The sequence below is a fragment of the Rhinatrema bivittatum genome, chromosome 6 (assembly GCF_901001135.1).
Source record: "Rhinatrema bivittatum chromosome 6, aRhiBiv1.1, whole genome shotgun sequence".
In the NCBI taxonomy this organism is placed as follows: Eukaryota; Metazoa; Chordata; class Amphibia; order Gymnophiona; family Rhinatrematidae; genus Rhinatrema; species Rhinatrema bivittatum.
The window spans coordinates 242,473,607-242,487,758 of record NC_042620.1 but is presented as its reverse complement, the minus strand read 5'-3'; the positions used below and the strand labels follow the sequence as shown (position 1 = coordinate 242,487,758).

The following is a 14,152-nucleotide window of genomic DNA, read 5'->3' as shown; positions in this document are numbered from 1 at the left end:
TAATGACCAGCAAGTCCACCATTTATGGTAAAATGTTCCAAATTCACCACAGCCCTCCAGCATTGATAAGCTTTATGGAATTTCTCAAGTGTGATATATACTATCTAAACAGAACCTTGTAACAATTTTTAGTAGAGTGTATGCAGAGCTCTTGCTGGAGTACAAGAAAGAGAGATCCCATTCACAAGCAGAAATATAAGAATAAAGTTTGTTATTTAGGGATCCAAACAAAAAAGAAGAGTCAAAATGAAAAGGTGCTGGTGGTCTAGACTGGGAGATCATCAGTCAAGATGGAGAGGAAGTCTGCCATAGGTATTAAGTTTGGGGTTAGCTGAAGGATGAGGTGTATCTCTTGGAATGTTGGAGGTTTAGGGTCTCCAATTAAGAAGAAGAAAATTTTAGCTGTTCTACAAAGACAAAGTGGCTGTTGCTGAGATCCAGGAAACTAATGTGTCAGAAGAAAAGTGCAAGAAATTGAAAAGAAGTTGGGTGGGTCAATGTTTTTATGTGCTGGCAGTAGGGCGGAAAGCTGAGGTTGCAATTTTGGTGCATAAGAAAGTAAAATTTCAAGTGTTTCAACAAATTAGTGATCCTTCAGGAAGATGTGTGATTCTGAGTGGCAAAATGCAAGGTAAGGAAATTACTATATGTAATGTTTATGGCCAAACAATTACAGTCATGCATTTTTTATGGAGTTAGTGAATCAGTTAGTGCAATTATTAGAGGACCTTTGTTTATTCTGGGAGGCTTTATTCGTGTACATGATGGCATGCCTGATAGATCAATTCAAGTCAGCATATGACAGGGGGCAAGTTGAAGGGGATAAAACTTTTATGTAGAGAACTGAACCTCCTAGACATATGGCATACACTTAATTTTATTGAGCGGTATTATACGCATGTGTCTAGAGCCCACTCGACAATGGGGGTCATTTTCCAAGGAGTTACTGCGGGTGATAATTCCGCAAATCGCGCTAACAGCCGTTAACACGATTTGCAAATGCAAATTTTTTATTTTGTATTCAGGGGGCGGAGTTGGGGCGGAGCATATATAAAGTAGGAAAGAGTTATCGTGTGCCGTGAAACAGCCGCAGTGTTAGCGCGGCTAATAGCTACACCTCTTTCATTTGCGTTACGTTGTGCGCTAGAGGCCGGTAAAGGTTTATCGCGGTTCACGATGTTTCCAGACAGCCTGTGAGAGAGAGAGAGAGAGAGAGCCGTGCTAGTAACTCGAGGTGGGGATTAGGTATGAGTGTAGGGGGTTGGGGGCCACTTTGACATTCAACATGAGACGTACGAACAGAACCGTGGTCTCTTGTGAAGATTTGCTGGCCTTCGGAGTGAGGAAACTCACTCCAAGATGAGATTTGGACAATGTTCTCTCCACCTAGCGGGACAAGCTAGGTGGAGAGAACATTGCCCAAATCTCATCTTGGAGTGAGTTTCCTCACTCCGAAGGCCAGCAAATCTTCACAAGAGACCACGGTTCTGTTCGTACGTCTCATGTTGAATGTGAAAGTGGCCCCCAACCCCCTATACTCATACCTAATCCCCACCTCGAGTTACTAGGTGGGCCCACCTCGAGTTACTAGGTGGGCCTCCCATAGGGATACAAATACCTGTCTAGGGAGGAGGCACTATAGTAAGTATCTCTCTCTCTCTCAGTGTGTTGCATAGATGGTATCGCAATTTGCGATACACATGCTTATTAGCATAAGGTAACACCCCTTTTTGGTATCGCATGCGATATTGGAAAATGAGGCCCAATGTCCCGGATAGATTATATATTTTTTCTCTGATTTTTTCTTCCCTATAATACAAGCAAAAAGTGGTCCCATTGAAATATCTGACCATGCTATAATTTGGATAGAGTTTCACGTTACAGCAGATATAAAGAATCCTAGGATTTGGAGGTTCCCAAGCCACTTAGTAGATAATAAAGACTTTAAAAGTTTCTTATAAGACAAATAGCAGGAATTTGAAAGTCACAATTCCATTAATAAAGATAATCCAAGAATATATTGGGAAAACTTGGGGAACAAGTAAGGTGGTCATGAGAAGGGAGATTACATCTTTCATGATTGCTAGATTCAAGGCTTTACATAAAAAAATCATAAATCTAGAGCAGAAACTGCAAGATGCTAAACTAAAATTGGTACAGAATAACAGCAGATATAGATCTCTTCTGTATGCTTTAAATTCTCAGCTATATCAGAGAGAACAGATAGCAATGTATTTTGAGGCTCAGAAATTCTTCCGATTTGGTAACAAAGTGGGGAAACTCCTAGCAAATTTGGTAAAATTGAGCAGGGGAATATGTATATTGACCAGTTAAAAGATGATGGGGAAAATTATTAATAACAAAACGTTCAGATATTTGTGCTAGATTTCATAAACTTTATGAAAAACTATATATGGAAGATAGAAAAAGTGGTAGTTCCCAGAAGAAGGAATTTGTTAAAAATCTAGAAAGATTCCAAAGATTCCAGACTCACAGTTAACTCAAATTAATAAACTTGTTATGCTTCAGGAACTTACTAATGTTATTAAATTTAGTAAAAGTCACAAAGCTTCAGGGCCAGATGGATTAAATGCTGACTTTTATAAAATACTGTTTGGTCAGGTTTCTGGGGTATTACTTAATTATTTCTCAGATGTTCAAGAAAGGAACAAATTTCCTGAGGGGTTTACAAGGGCTTAGAAAAACTGGGGAAGGATCTTTCTAATCCTGCCTCTTATAGGCCCATCTCCCTCTTGAATTATGAAGCTAAACTTTTTGCTAAAATTCTGGCAGGTTAAGTCTGGTATTTCCTTCCATTTACACTAATGGACAATCCATTAGTGTAAATGTGACCAAATTGATATTAGCAATGTAAGAAAGCTTAAAAAAAAAGATGTCCAACAATGGTAGTTGGGTTTGATTCGGAAAAAGCTTTCGATAGAGTGTCTTGGGAATATTTACTTTCAGGGGGAGATAATACAGAACATTTCTCTGTTATATCAGAGACTGAGATCAGCTTTTATAGCTAATGGTCAGACTTCAGAAGATTTCCCATTACAGCGTGGAACCAGGCAGGGGTGTTCATTGTCATCATTACTATATATCCTCTTAATTGATCCTCTATTAAGAAAGATAGCATCAGACCACGCTGTGAAAGGTTTTAGATTAGGCAACCAAGAATTTAAAGTGGCAGCCTTCGCGGACAATGTTCTGATATTTTTGTCATCCCCACAGGAATCTATGGAGAGAGTCCTGAGAAATCAGACAACATTTGGGGCTTTCTCAGGGCTGAAGATTAATGTGGACAAATCGGAGGTGATGAAAATAATGTGGTAACCTGAAAGAGAATTGGAAGGGCAAGTTCCCCTTGAAATGCGTAGAATGGGAGATGAGATACTTGGGGATTATGCTTTCAAGGGGTATAGATAAATTGTACGAGGCATATATTTCACTGTTGCTCATGAATATGAAACAGAAATTGAAAAATTGATTCTCCTTGCCCTTGTCTCTGATTGGGAGAATTCATCTGATAAAAATGATGGAATTGCCAAAATGGTTTTACGTTATGCAACATCTTCCATTATAGATGAAAAAGTCAGACTTAATTCTAATTAATCGTTATCAGCCCGATCCAGTAAAGTCCGTGGGAGAGCGGACTAACGCCCGCTCTCCCGGCACGCGCGATCCAGTATTTAAATTAGGCGACGCGGTGCAAACGAGGAAAAGGAGGCGCTAGGGACACTAGCGCGTCCCTAGCGCCTCCTTTTGGCCTGGAGCGGCGGCTGTCAGCGGGTTTGACAGCCGACGCTCAATTTTGCCGGCGTTGGTTCTCGAGCCCGCTGACAGCCACGGGCTCGGAAACCGGACGCCAGCAAAATTGAGCGTCCGGTTTTCGGCCCGACAGCCGCGGGCCGAATTCAAAAATTTTTTTTTTTTTTTTTTTTACTTTTTTTTACTTTTGGGGACCTCCAACTTAATATCGCTATGATATTAAGTCGGAGGGTGCACAGAAAAGCAGTTTTTACTGCTTTTCTGTGCACTTCCCTGGCGCCAGAAGAAATTAGCGCCGACCTTTGGGTGGCGCTAATTTCTTAGAGTAAAATGTGCGGCTTGGCTGCACATTTTACTTACTGGATCGCTCGGGAATACCTAATAGGGCCATCAACATGCATTTGCATGTTGAGGGCGCTATTAGGTGCCGCGGGTGGGCCGCGTGTTTTCCTCCCCTTACTGAATAAGGGGTAAGGGAAAACACGCGTCCAGAGCAGGGTGACAGTGCGCTCCGACGGAGCACACTTTACTGGATCGACCAAATTCCTGTGGGGAGGACATAAAGCTAAGGTTCCTCTAAGTACACTAATGATGGATAAAAATCAAGGGGGAATTAGTTACCCAAATTGGAGAGACTATAATCTAGCCTGTGTTTTAAGACATATAAAGGACTGGCTATCTGGTACCAGTTTCTTTTCCCCCAATGATGTCATAAAAGAATGGCTATTCCCCTATTGGCCAGGCAATATTATTCAAATAAAATGTTCAGAAGTGCTTTTAAATTGTAAACAGAATTTGTTTATGACTTTATAAACAGAATTTGTAAACAGAATTTGTTTATAATTTGTAACTTTGCTACATGAATTCCGGTATATAAAAATGTTAAATAAATACATTTATATGGTCTGGGAGAAAAGCATGGAGCTTTTTATGTAAACAAACGCTGTATAAGTCGGAGTGTTGTACCCCTTTCTTGACATTGAGAGGTAACCCTCAGTGTTTACCGGGGTTAGAAAACAAGCTGTTTCAAACATGGAGCAATAAAGGTATTGTGGGGCTACACCAAATGTTTTTCGATAATACAAACATAATTAAAAGCTTTAAGGATTTGCAAGACACTTATAGCCTAGTCTATAATGACTTTTATGTATATCTGCAGCTTCAGCGCTATGTGCAATCATTATATAAAAAAAATACTCGGCCAAATTTTAAATCCCCCCCCCCCGCGCAAAAAACGGGCCCAGATAAAGGGGGAGTCTGGGGGACATCCTACTCTGAAAGCAGGCCAGACTCCTTTTGCCGTATCAAATAGCTCCAGAGATGAAAGTACTCTAGAGGAAGGCAGAGCCAGGCAGTGGCATCCTACATATAAGGGAATATGTAATGAAAGGCAGGTTGTACTTGCACATGTTGCACCCCTTCCTCTCCATAGCAAATTATTTGCAAATTCCAAGTAAATGTCCAACACTTAACAAGCAAAGGACCTCTGCAGTCCAGCTGCTGCAGACCCGACTTTCACCTTCACAGCTTCCCTGACATCTGCAGGAGGGCGAAGGGGATTCTGCTTCTGATCCAGATTAATGCCGTCTGGGACCTGGGACCTGACAGCACTGTGAGCAAGTATGTAGCAGGTAAGCACGATCTCAAATCACTTTGAAGGGGGAGAGCACTGTAAAGCACCTCTTGATTTGTCCAAACAAGTACAATTATGTTTTAGCATACGATTCAATGACAGAGCAAGTGAGTGTGGGTGCTTCATTGTACTTCCTCTTTGAAGATATCCTTGGGAATGAGAAGCCATGGCCACCACTCCTATCCTGTGTAACCCATGGAAAAGAAATGAAAGCATGTGAATAGGAGACTCGAACCCTTGTGCTTTTCAGAACATGTCATCTAAAGTTATCCCTGCCTCCTCAGGATGCTTCAAGAGACTGGCAGGTAGTCCTGGGTGCTTTTCAGTGCAATTAAGATAGCATTCCTGTGAGCAAGTATATACTTTTTTCTTAAGTATATGCTTTCTTATCTTAGGTGATATGGCATTTTATTATTATAACAAAACAGGGGTTTTTATGTGCACGGTGATTCCTTGTTTTGCCCTGGGACTTGTGTTTTCCCCAGAGAGAGCTCATTTTCCTCAAGCTAGCCTACACATGGTGTTCTGTTCTTTACTGCATACTGAGGCTTGAAACGGGTGCTCAAATCAGAGTGAGGCTTGGGCAGCTTATTTCCCAGAGTCATGCAGTGCCATTGATCAGAAAGCTATTACTTTATGCCCTGCTTGGCCTTTCAGACCCAGCCCACTAGGAACTAGCTCTGAAGTTCTTAGAACTGGCCAGACTTGGCTGGGTGTGCAGATGAACCATATTTGTGCCCAGCCCCCTGTCCCAGCTGTACTGTTACGACTGTCGCTGCCCGACGTCTTCACTCCGCCCTCCTTACCCCTTTGGACATTTGGCTGCCGCGGCTTCTGCTTGCCGTCCTCTCTGGCGTCCCCGGTCCGGCTTGGGTGCTGCATCCCGCCATGTTGTTCAGCTACCACAGGGCGTGCACGCTGCGCGGCCCTGCTTCTTATTCCTTCTTTGGCGTGAACCTCAGGGGCGTCCCCCTGTGATGACATCACGCATCCCGGATACAAAAGCCTACTCTGTTTGCTAGCTAATCGAGTTAACAAGGGACTCCTTACGGATGGGATTCGCTCTCCGTACCTAGCTACTCTGCCTCTCCTTAATTGGACTTACTCTATTGGGGTACCCGCTCCTCAGGGGCCTCTCTCTTTTCTTTCAGGTCGCTGTCTGGAACCGGTACTCGCTCCTCGAGGGCCCATGTTCCCAGACTCACTGCCTGAGCTCACTTCTGCTTGGAAGAAACCGCTGCCTACACCATCAGTGAGTTACCATCTATATTCTCTCAGAGCTGTTCCCTGGAACCAGGTACTCGCTCCTCGAGGGCCTGCCTCTATTCCAGCTTCTGTGTTACCTTCCAGGAGAAACCGCTGTGTGAGTAATCAACCAACGAGGCTCCACACCAGAACCCTGTGTATGCTCCACTGTACTCACTATCTCAGTTTCTCTCCACTACAGCACAGCTATTGAGGGGTCGCTGTTCCACTGTCCTGAGGGACTACAAGCCCAGCCGGGCTTCATCTCTACTCACTACTGCCACCTCTGGTGGCTTCTCAACTCTGTTTAATAAAAGATAATTCTGTGTTGTGTGTCCTAAAGCTGAGCCTGACCTGTGGCCCCTCACGGGACTTCCCCCCATGGGCGTGGTCATCTGCCACAGTGTCCAAGGGTCCACCTAAAACCTTACAAATAACATGTACACATCTTTGTGAGGTCAGCCTTTCCAGAACCTTCCCAGGCACTAAGTACAGTAAAACTTGTCACATTAGCTTTAACCATGTGAAACCTTGCCATTTTACTGTTGACAGTTTGCAAATTACTAGGGATGTACATTCATTTGAAATACATGTGTTTGAAATGAAATATGAAATGTCATTGACAAATTCCTATTTTTCTTTGTTTTCAAAACAAAATGAAAGAAAAACCAACAAAATTTTGTTGGCTTTCCATTTCTTTCATTTTGGTTTTTCTAAGGGATCAATTTTAAAAGTGTTGCTCATGCAAAAATGCCACACGCATGTGCATGTGGGCTGTGCGCAAGCGATGTGGATTTTAAAATCCACGATTTATGCATGTATATACATGTGCACGCACCAAAAATAAGGGTGTGGAAAGGGGGCGGGGCATGGGCATTCTAGGGCGGGACCAACACTTACGTGTGTAATTCCATATTTTAAAACCAGAGGCCGCTTGTTAGCCATGTAACTTTACTGCTGCTCTTGATGAGGAACAAGTCTGCAGAAATCGCATTTTAGGGCTTACACACCAGAGTGAGGGGTATGGATCAACTAGGGGGTGTGCAGGATGAAGAACCAGAGCGAAGACCTGGAGATTGACTAGACAAACTGGTGGACTAATTGGAAAAACTGGGAATGTCCCTCACACAAGCATGTTTTAAAATCTGCTTAGATATGCGCATAAAAGCCGGCAAAGTCCTATGGAAGATATGCGCGCTAGGTTTACTCAAGTAACCCATTAAAATTAGGAGCATACTCACATGTGGTAAGTGTATTTTAAAATGCTGTGTGGCTGCATGGCTCCCATACATCAATCCATCCCCTCTATATGAAGGGATGAGCAGTATTATATAATAAGGGCTGCAGAAAAAAATAGAAAAATTCAGATTTTTTTTTTCTGTTTGTTTCCCCCCCAAATTCAGAAGTGTAACACTCCTAAAGTTCCCTTTTGTGTTTGCATTATTGGGATTTTCTGTGACTTTTAGTAATGCTACAAGAAGGATGGGGTGCTGGGAGGCAGTCACAAATGGAAGTATTGGCCCTCAAAGACTTACAGTAAGCCACCTTAGACAGAGTACACTTAAAAGTTTTGTCTATTCAATAAGTAATCCACTCACTTCAATTGCATGCATAACGAATATGCATGAGAGATTTGACTCCACTGAATACAAATCCATCTCATGCATATTCCTTATAGATAGCCAGAAAACTAGACTAGCTGAGTATCCAGAGGACTGGATAAGAGAGAGTATATTACTACTACTAATACAACTAAGGTAGGTATTGGCCAAAGAAGATTGATTCTGCATAAGACATGCTTTAAGAACCTGACATCTGGTCTCTTTCAACGGATAGGAGGCTCTGGAACAAGGAAGTAGACTCAGGAGTAAGCTAAGGTAATTACTATTTATTTGCTGATTTTAATACATTGAAAATAATAAAACAGCGAATACGGAATGTGCAAAAGTTTGAACATCCTTTCAGTCAGTACTTTGTAACACTTCCTTTGGCAAAAAGAACAGCTTCCAAATATTTCCTGGAGCCAGCTAAGAGTCTTTCTATTCTTGCTTTTGGATAAAAACCATACAGCCAGTCTGCCCATCCACATCTTCTGCTCAGCTTTATATTCTCTTGCTATCCTCCAGACATCCTTTGTGCTTGTCCCGTTTTCTTAAATTCTGATGCATCCCTCGTTTCCACCCCCTCCACAGGGAGGCTGTTTCATGCATCCACCACCCTTTCTGAAAAGAAATATTTTGTATTAAAAGTATTCTGTTTAACTTTGTAAGATACAACCCCCCCCCCCAATTTTGCTTATTAAAAAAAAAGTTGTTACTTAAAAAAGTTTATTATTGGCTATGATTACATTTTCAGCTATATTTTAAAAGAGAGATCATATATAGCCTTTAGTGATTTTTACCACAATATATGAATGCCCATTTATACAATGAATATATTTGTCAGTTTAGAATATATTTTTGAGCTATCCACAGTGTGTGTAACTTTGTGTCTTGTAGAGAGTGAGACTGTTAGCTTCTGTTCAATGCAGAAAGGTGTGTCCAGGGCAAAACACAGCTTTGCCTGCATTTGAACACTCATTAACAGGCCGATTCTGAAAAACGCACGGGCCACTCTCCTGGGCGCACAATTCAGGAGAGTGGCCTATGCAAATTAGGGCCTGAGGTAAAAGGAGGCGCTAGGGACACTAGCGCATCCCTAGCGCCCCCTTTTTGACAGGAGCGGCAGCTGTCAGTGGGTTTGACAGCCAACGCTCAATTTTGCCGGCGTCGGTTCTCAAACCCGCTGACAGCCACGGGTTCGGAAAACGGAAGCCGGCAAAATTGAGCGTCCGTCTTCCGACCCGCGGGCCGATTTTTAAGTGGTTTTTTTTTATTTTTACTTTTTTCTTTTACTTTTGGGGCCTCCGACTTAATATCGCCATGATATTAAGTCGGAGGATGTACAGAAAAGCAGTTTTTAACTGCTTTTCTGTGCACTTCCCCGGCGCCGGCAGAAATTAACGCCAGCCTTTGGGCAGGCGTTAATTTCTGAAAGTAAAATGTGCGGCTTGGCTGCACATTTTACTTCCTGTATCGCGCGGGAATAACTAATAGGGCCATCAACATGCATTTGCATATTGCGGGCGCTATAAGTTTCAGGGGGGTTGTACTGTATCGGCCTGCATGTGAGCATAAACCTTACTTTGGATGCAGCAAGGAGTTTTACACTCACAAAATGTGCATTCTAAAATGAGAGTACTATTTAGCGCCCTCACCTGGAAATCCCATGTGAATTGGTAACTGTTTAAAAGACAGGAAACAGGGTAAGACTAAATGGGCAGTTTTGCAAATAGAAAAAGGTCAACAGTAGCGTCCCTCAGGTTTCTGTATTGGGATCTGTGCTATTTAACTAGGGACCTTCATTTTCAGTTTTTATTTTACTTTACTTGGGAATTTCAATGTCGGAACAAAAAAGAAATTGGTGGAAAAATGACTTTTCTACTGATTTTTCTCCTGCGTGTTATATCAGTCATTTTTCCATTGACTTTTTTTGTTATGACATTGAAATTCCCAAGAAAATAAAATAAAAACTGAAAATGAAGGTCCTTATGTTTAACATATTCATAAATGATCTGAAGAAGGGAGCAACTAGTGAGGTGCTCAGATTTGCAGAAGACACAAAATTATTCAAAGTTATTAAAACTGCAGTGGATTGTGAGGAATTGCAGAAGGACATTGCAAGACTAGAAGACTAGGCATCTAAATAGCAGATGAAATTTCATGTGAGCAAATGCAAAGTGATTCAAACAAGGAAAATAATCCCAACTGCAGTGCACAATACTGGGTTGTATTAGGAATCACCAGGAAAAGGTCAGAGTTCTTGTGAACAATATGTTGAAATCCTCAGCTCAGTGTGCAGCAGGGGGTCAGAAAAGCAAATTGAATGTTAGGAATTATACGGAAAGGAATGGAGAATAAAACTGAGAATATCATGTCTCTGTATCAATCTAGGTGTGAACACACCTTGAGTTATGTGTGCAGTTCTGGCGGTCTCATCTCAAAAAAAGACACAGCGGACCTGGAAAAGGTACAGACAAGGACAATAGAAATGAAAAAAGATATGGAATGGCTTCCTTATGAAGAAAGGCTGAACAGGTTATGGCTCTTCAGCATGGAAAAGGGATGACAGAGGGGATATGATAGAAATTTATAAAACCATGAGTCTGATGTGACTTAATTTGTAGACAAAAGGGAAGTGGAACTGTGGTGGAGGGGTGAGATGGGTGGGTCCAGGTCCAGGTGTAACCTGTGCCAAGGGGTGGGACCACAGCTGGGTGTGAAATCGCTCTAACACACCCATAACTGAACACATTCTTCACACTCTTAACATGCTTGATGAGCACTAGTAGGAGAAGGACAGCTAGGGGTTGGGAATGTAGGATCACTGAGAAAGGAGGAGAAGGCAGGAGAAGGTCATCCTTTCTGCCCGGATGACCCTGATCCTCCATCCCAAGCCCACCATAAAGACGCCAGTGTCCCCTTAGTCTAAACCCCTATCCCTGGTGATCTTCAAGTCCCTCGTCTCCCTGGAAAATTACCATCTCCAGCAACTCTCCTCCTTTCCCTCCTCGGTCATTAAAGTGCAGGCCTTCTCTTCAAGACAGAATCAGGTGGCTCACCTCTGTTTTTGTGGGGCAGTAGGAGACTGGTGTGCACTGTCCACTGTCCTCAGTCTCCTTGGAAAGGGGTATGGGCCTGGCATTCAAAAACATGGCCTGCTTTTTGCCTCCATGGGAGTGGAAGAAAGGGAATAATGCCATATACTCTTCTCACTCATTTTATTTTCTCTCCCTCCCCCCACTATCTCCTCTCCTCCTTCACTAATTCTCTACCCCCCTCTTATTCTTCACTCACAGTCTGCCCCTTACTGATCATTTTGCTCACATCTCATAGTCCCTCCAGTCCTCTCACTCACACTCCACAGCACCTTTGATCCCCTGACTCCTTCTGCCGCTTTTCCCCACACAACCCACAGTATCTCCAATCTCTTCACACTTTCTTTTGCCCTCCCACATCCCATCACTCACTCCCTCACCCCAATACCCTCATTCACTTTTTTGCCCTTTAGGCCTCACTATATGGTCACCAGCAGCAGAGGCGGCAGGGTTTGGGATGATGGCATGATAAGCAGGAAGCCAACACACCCATGAATGGCAGAAACAATGGGGCTGACAGACAATCACCCCATGTCTTTTTTTTTTCTACCTTGGCTGTTGACCCTCATAGCCTTCTAAATTGTACTGGGACATTATACAAAAATCAAAGCCATGTGGATGCCCTTGTATCAGGGTAAACAACTCCAACACACTCTGTTCTTCTCTGCTTCCTCCAAGGCCTGGGGGACCATAAATGATTCATGCAACTGGCTCTGTTCCATTTCCGCTGGAGAGCCAGAATTGATATACACTGCCAGCTCTGTTCTGCTTTCTCGGATACCAGAAAAAAAGGTGGCAGAATGCTGTCTTAGGCTGCTGTATCAGAAATTAGGCCCTCAGTAGTGAACACAACAAAAGGAGTTGAATTAGCACAATGAACAGCAGTACCATTTATCAACACCAGGGTTAAAGCCTTGAAAATTAGGACTGCTGCTCACAAGTTTCAAATTGTGCTAATTCAAACCCTATTCATGTATGTCCTTTGCTCTGCAGTATCTGCTTCAGTAACACCTCTTCCCCTTCTGTTCCCCGCAATACAGGGAAGAAATGGGGGGAATTGGGAACAAGAGTGGAGGGGCTGGATTAGGGAAAGGTATGGCTGTTCCCTTCTCTCTGTTTCCAGGTTCACCCCCTCCTCTTCTCTTCCCTACAGGCTGCCCAAGAACACCCCTGTGCTCTGCCTCTAAAATCTGAAAAGAAGTGCTGGAACTGTGTTCTTGGCTGTTCCCCTACAAATTAAGCCCTGTGTAACATATAAATAAGGAACAGTTATTTACCCTTTCAAACAATGCTAAAACAAGCAGACACTCCATGAAACCAACAACCAGCAGATTTAAAACAAATCATAGAAAGTATTTTTGTCACTTAGCACATATCATTATAGACTTTGTTGCCAGAGGGCGTGGCTAGCATAGTGGAGTTTAAAAGAGTTTGGGACAAGTTCCTGGAGGAAAATTCCATAAACAATTATTAGCAGGCAGAATTAAGAAAGCCATCACTTGTCCCTGGGAGTGGCTGAATGACAAGAAAGAGTTATCTTTTGGGATCTGCCAGCTACTTGTGACCCAAACTGGCCAATCTCGGAGACGGTACTGGGCTCAATGGATCTTGTTCTGACCCAGCATAACATATTCAAATATTTAAAAGGATCATGCGAAAACACTGTATTATGAGAGCCACTATGAATTTTTCATTCCTGGTTAGTGGGTGCTAGAGATAAATTTTATTCAGATGTTTATATTCTGTTTTGTGGCACTTCAAGAGTGTATTACATTCAGGTATTATAGGTATTTCCCTATCCCCACAAGGTTTATAATGTAATTTTGTACCTAAGGCAATGGAGGATAAAGTGATTTGCGCAAGGTCACAAGGAGCAAGACGGGGATGTGAACGTTGGTTTCTCTGGGTCATAGCCTACTGTTCTAACCACTAGGCTACTCCTCCACCCTGTGCACCTTTGGAAATTTTGTCCACGTGGAGTACACTTTTCCAATCTTGTTTCATATACATCTGTGGTCCAGCAGTAAAGATTTACATTCTGAAGCTTCAAGACTTGATAAGAATACAAGTTTTGTGAGTTCTTCTGCAAGCACGTACTTTCTATCTTACTGGTGTTTTGATATTCTTTCAGTTAGCTGGAGAGGTAGTTTTTATCAGTCGTCCCTAGATTTCAAGGTGCCCTCTAAACTCTTCTGCAGGGGAGCTGGAACAATTTTTCTTGTGCGAGTGAAGAAAAACTATTTTTGACCTGTGATGGAACTCACCTCTAGTTCCAAACCCCTTTCCCCCCCTCGGGATCTAAGAGCAAGCAGAAGGGGGTTATCTTGACTTGTCCTTTCTCATCCTTATGTCTTGAGTTTCAGTCATTTAATGGCACCCTTATAAGAAGGGAACCATCAAGGTTACAATATTTAACAACAAATCGAAGAAGTCTTGGCATAGAATTCAAACTTCTTTGATCCCGGGCAAGTCACTGCAACTCACACTTAGTCTCATTTTATCCAAACGGCAATAAGGTCACAGTAGTAATAACTCCTCCTCCTCATCCACGCCGGACACTTTCTTGCAATCCAGGTGACTTGATGGGATTGCCATGTCATCCACCCCTGAAACGGGATGGTTTGGGCAGGCAGGATACCAAACGAATCCTCATTCATCGGTGTTCCCCCTTTCCCTGGCGGCGGAGGAGGAGGAGCCGAAGTTGGATACTCGGCCCGCAGTCACGTCCCTGGCTCCGCAGCGCGTGCGCGCGTGTCACAGCGCCTGGTAGCGGGGCTCCACCCCAAGCAGCGCAAAAGGTGCTGCGG

The 14,152-nt window shown here is 43.0% G+C and overlaps 1 protein-coding gene and 1 long non-coding RNA gene across 2 annotated transcripts in view; one reads left to right on the top strand and one right to left on the bottom strand.

Moving 5' to 3' along the window:
* Positions 1-3,695, top strand: part of IL13RA1 (interleukin 13 receptor subunit alpha 1) — a 160,801-nt gene extending 157,106 nt beyond the window's left edge. The window contains exon 10 of the mRNA XM_029606688.1: positions 3,235-3,695. Within this exon, the coding sequence (XP_029462548.1) occupies positions 3,235-3,336 (102 nt within the window). The 3' untranslated portion in view covers positions 3,337-3,695. The remainder of the gene's footprint in view (positions 1-3,234) is intronic.
* Positions 3,696-8,522: 4,827 nt separating this feature from the next.
* LOC115094044 lies at positions 8,523-14,079 on the bottom strand. The gene is made up of 2 exons (XR_003857483.1): positions 13,175-14,079; positions 8,523-8,871 (listed from the first exon to the last, which is right to left on the bottom strand). It is a non-coding gene; the product is annotated as an uncharacterized LOC115094044 (long non-coding RNA).
* Positions 14,080-14,152: the final 73 nt, after the last annotated feature.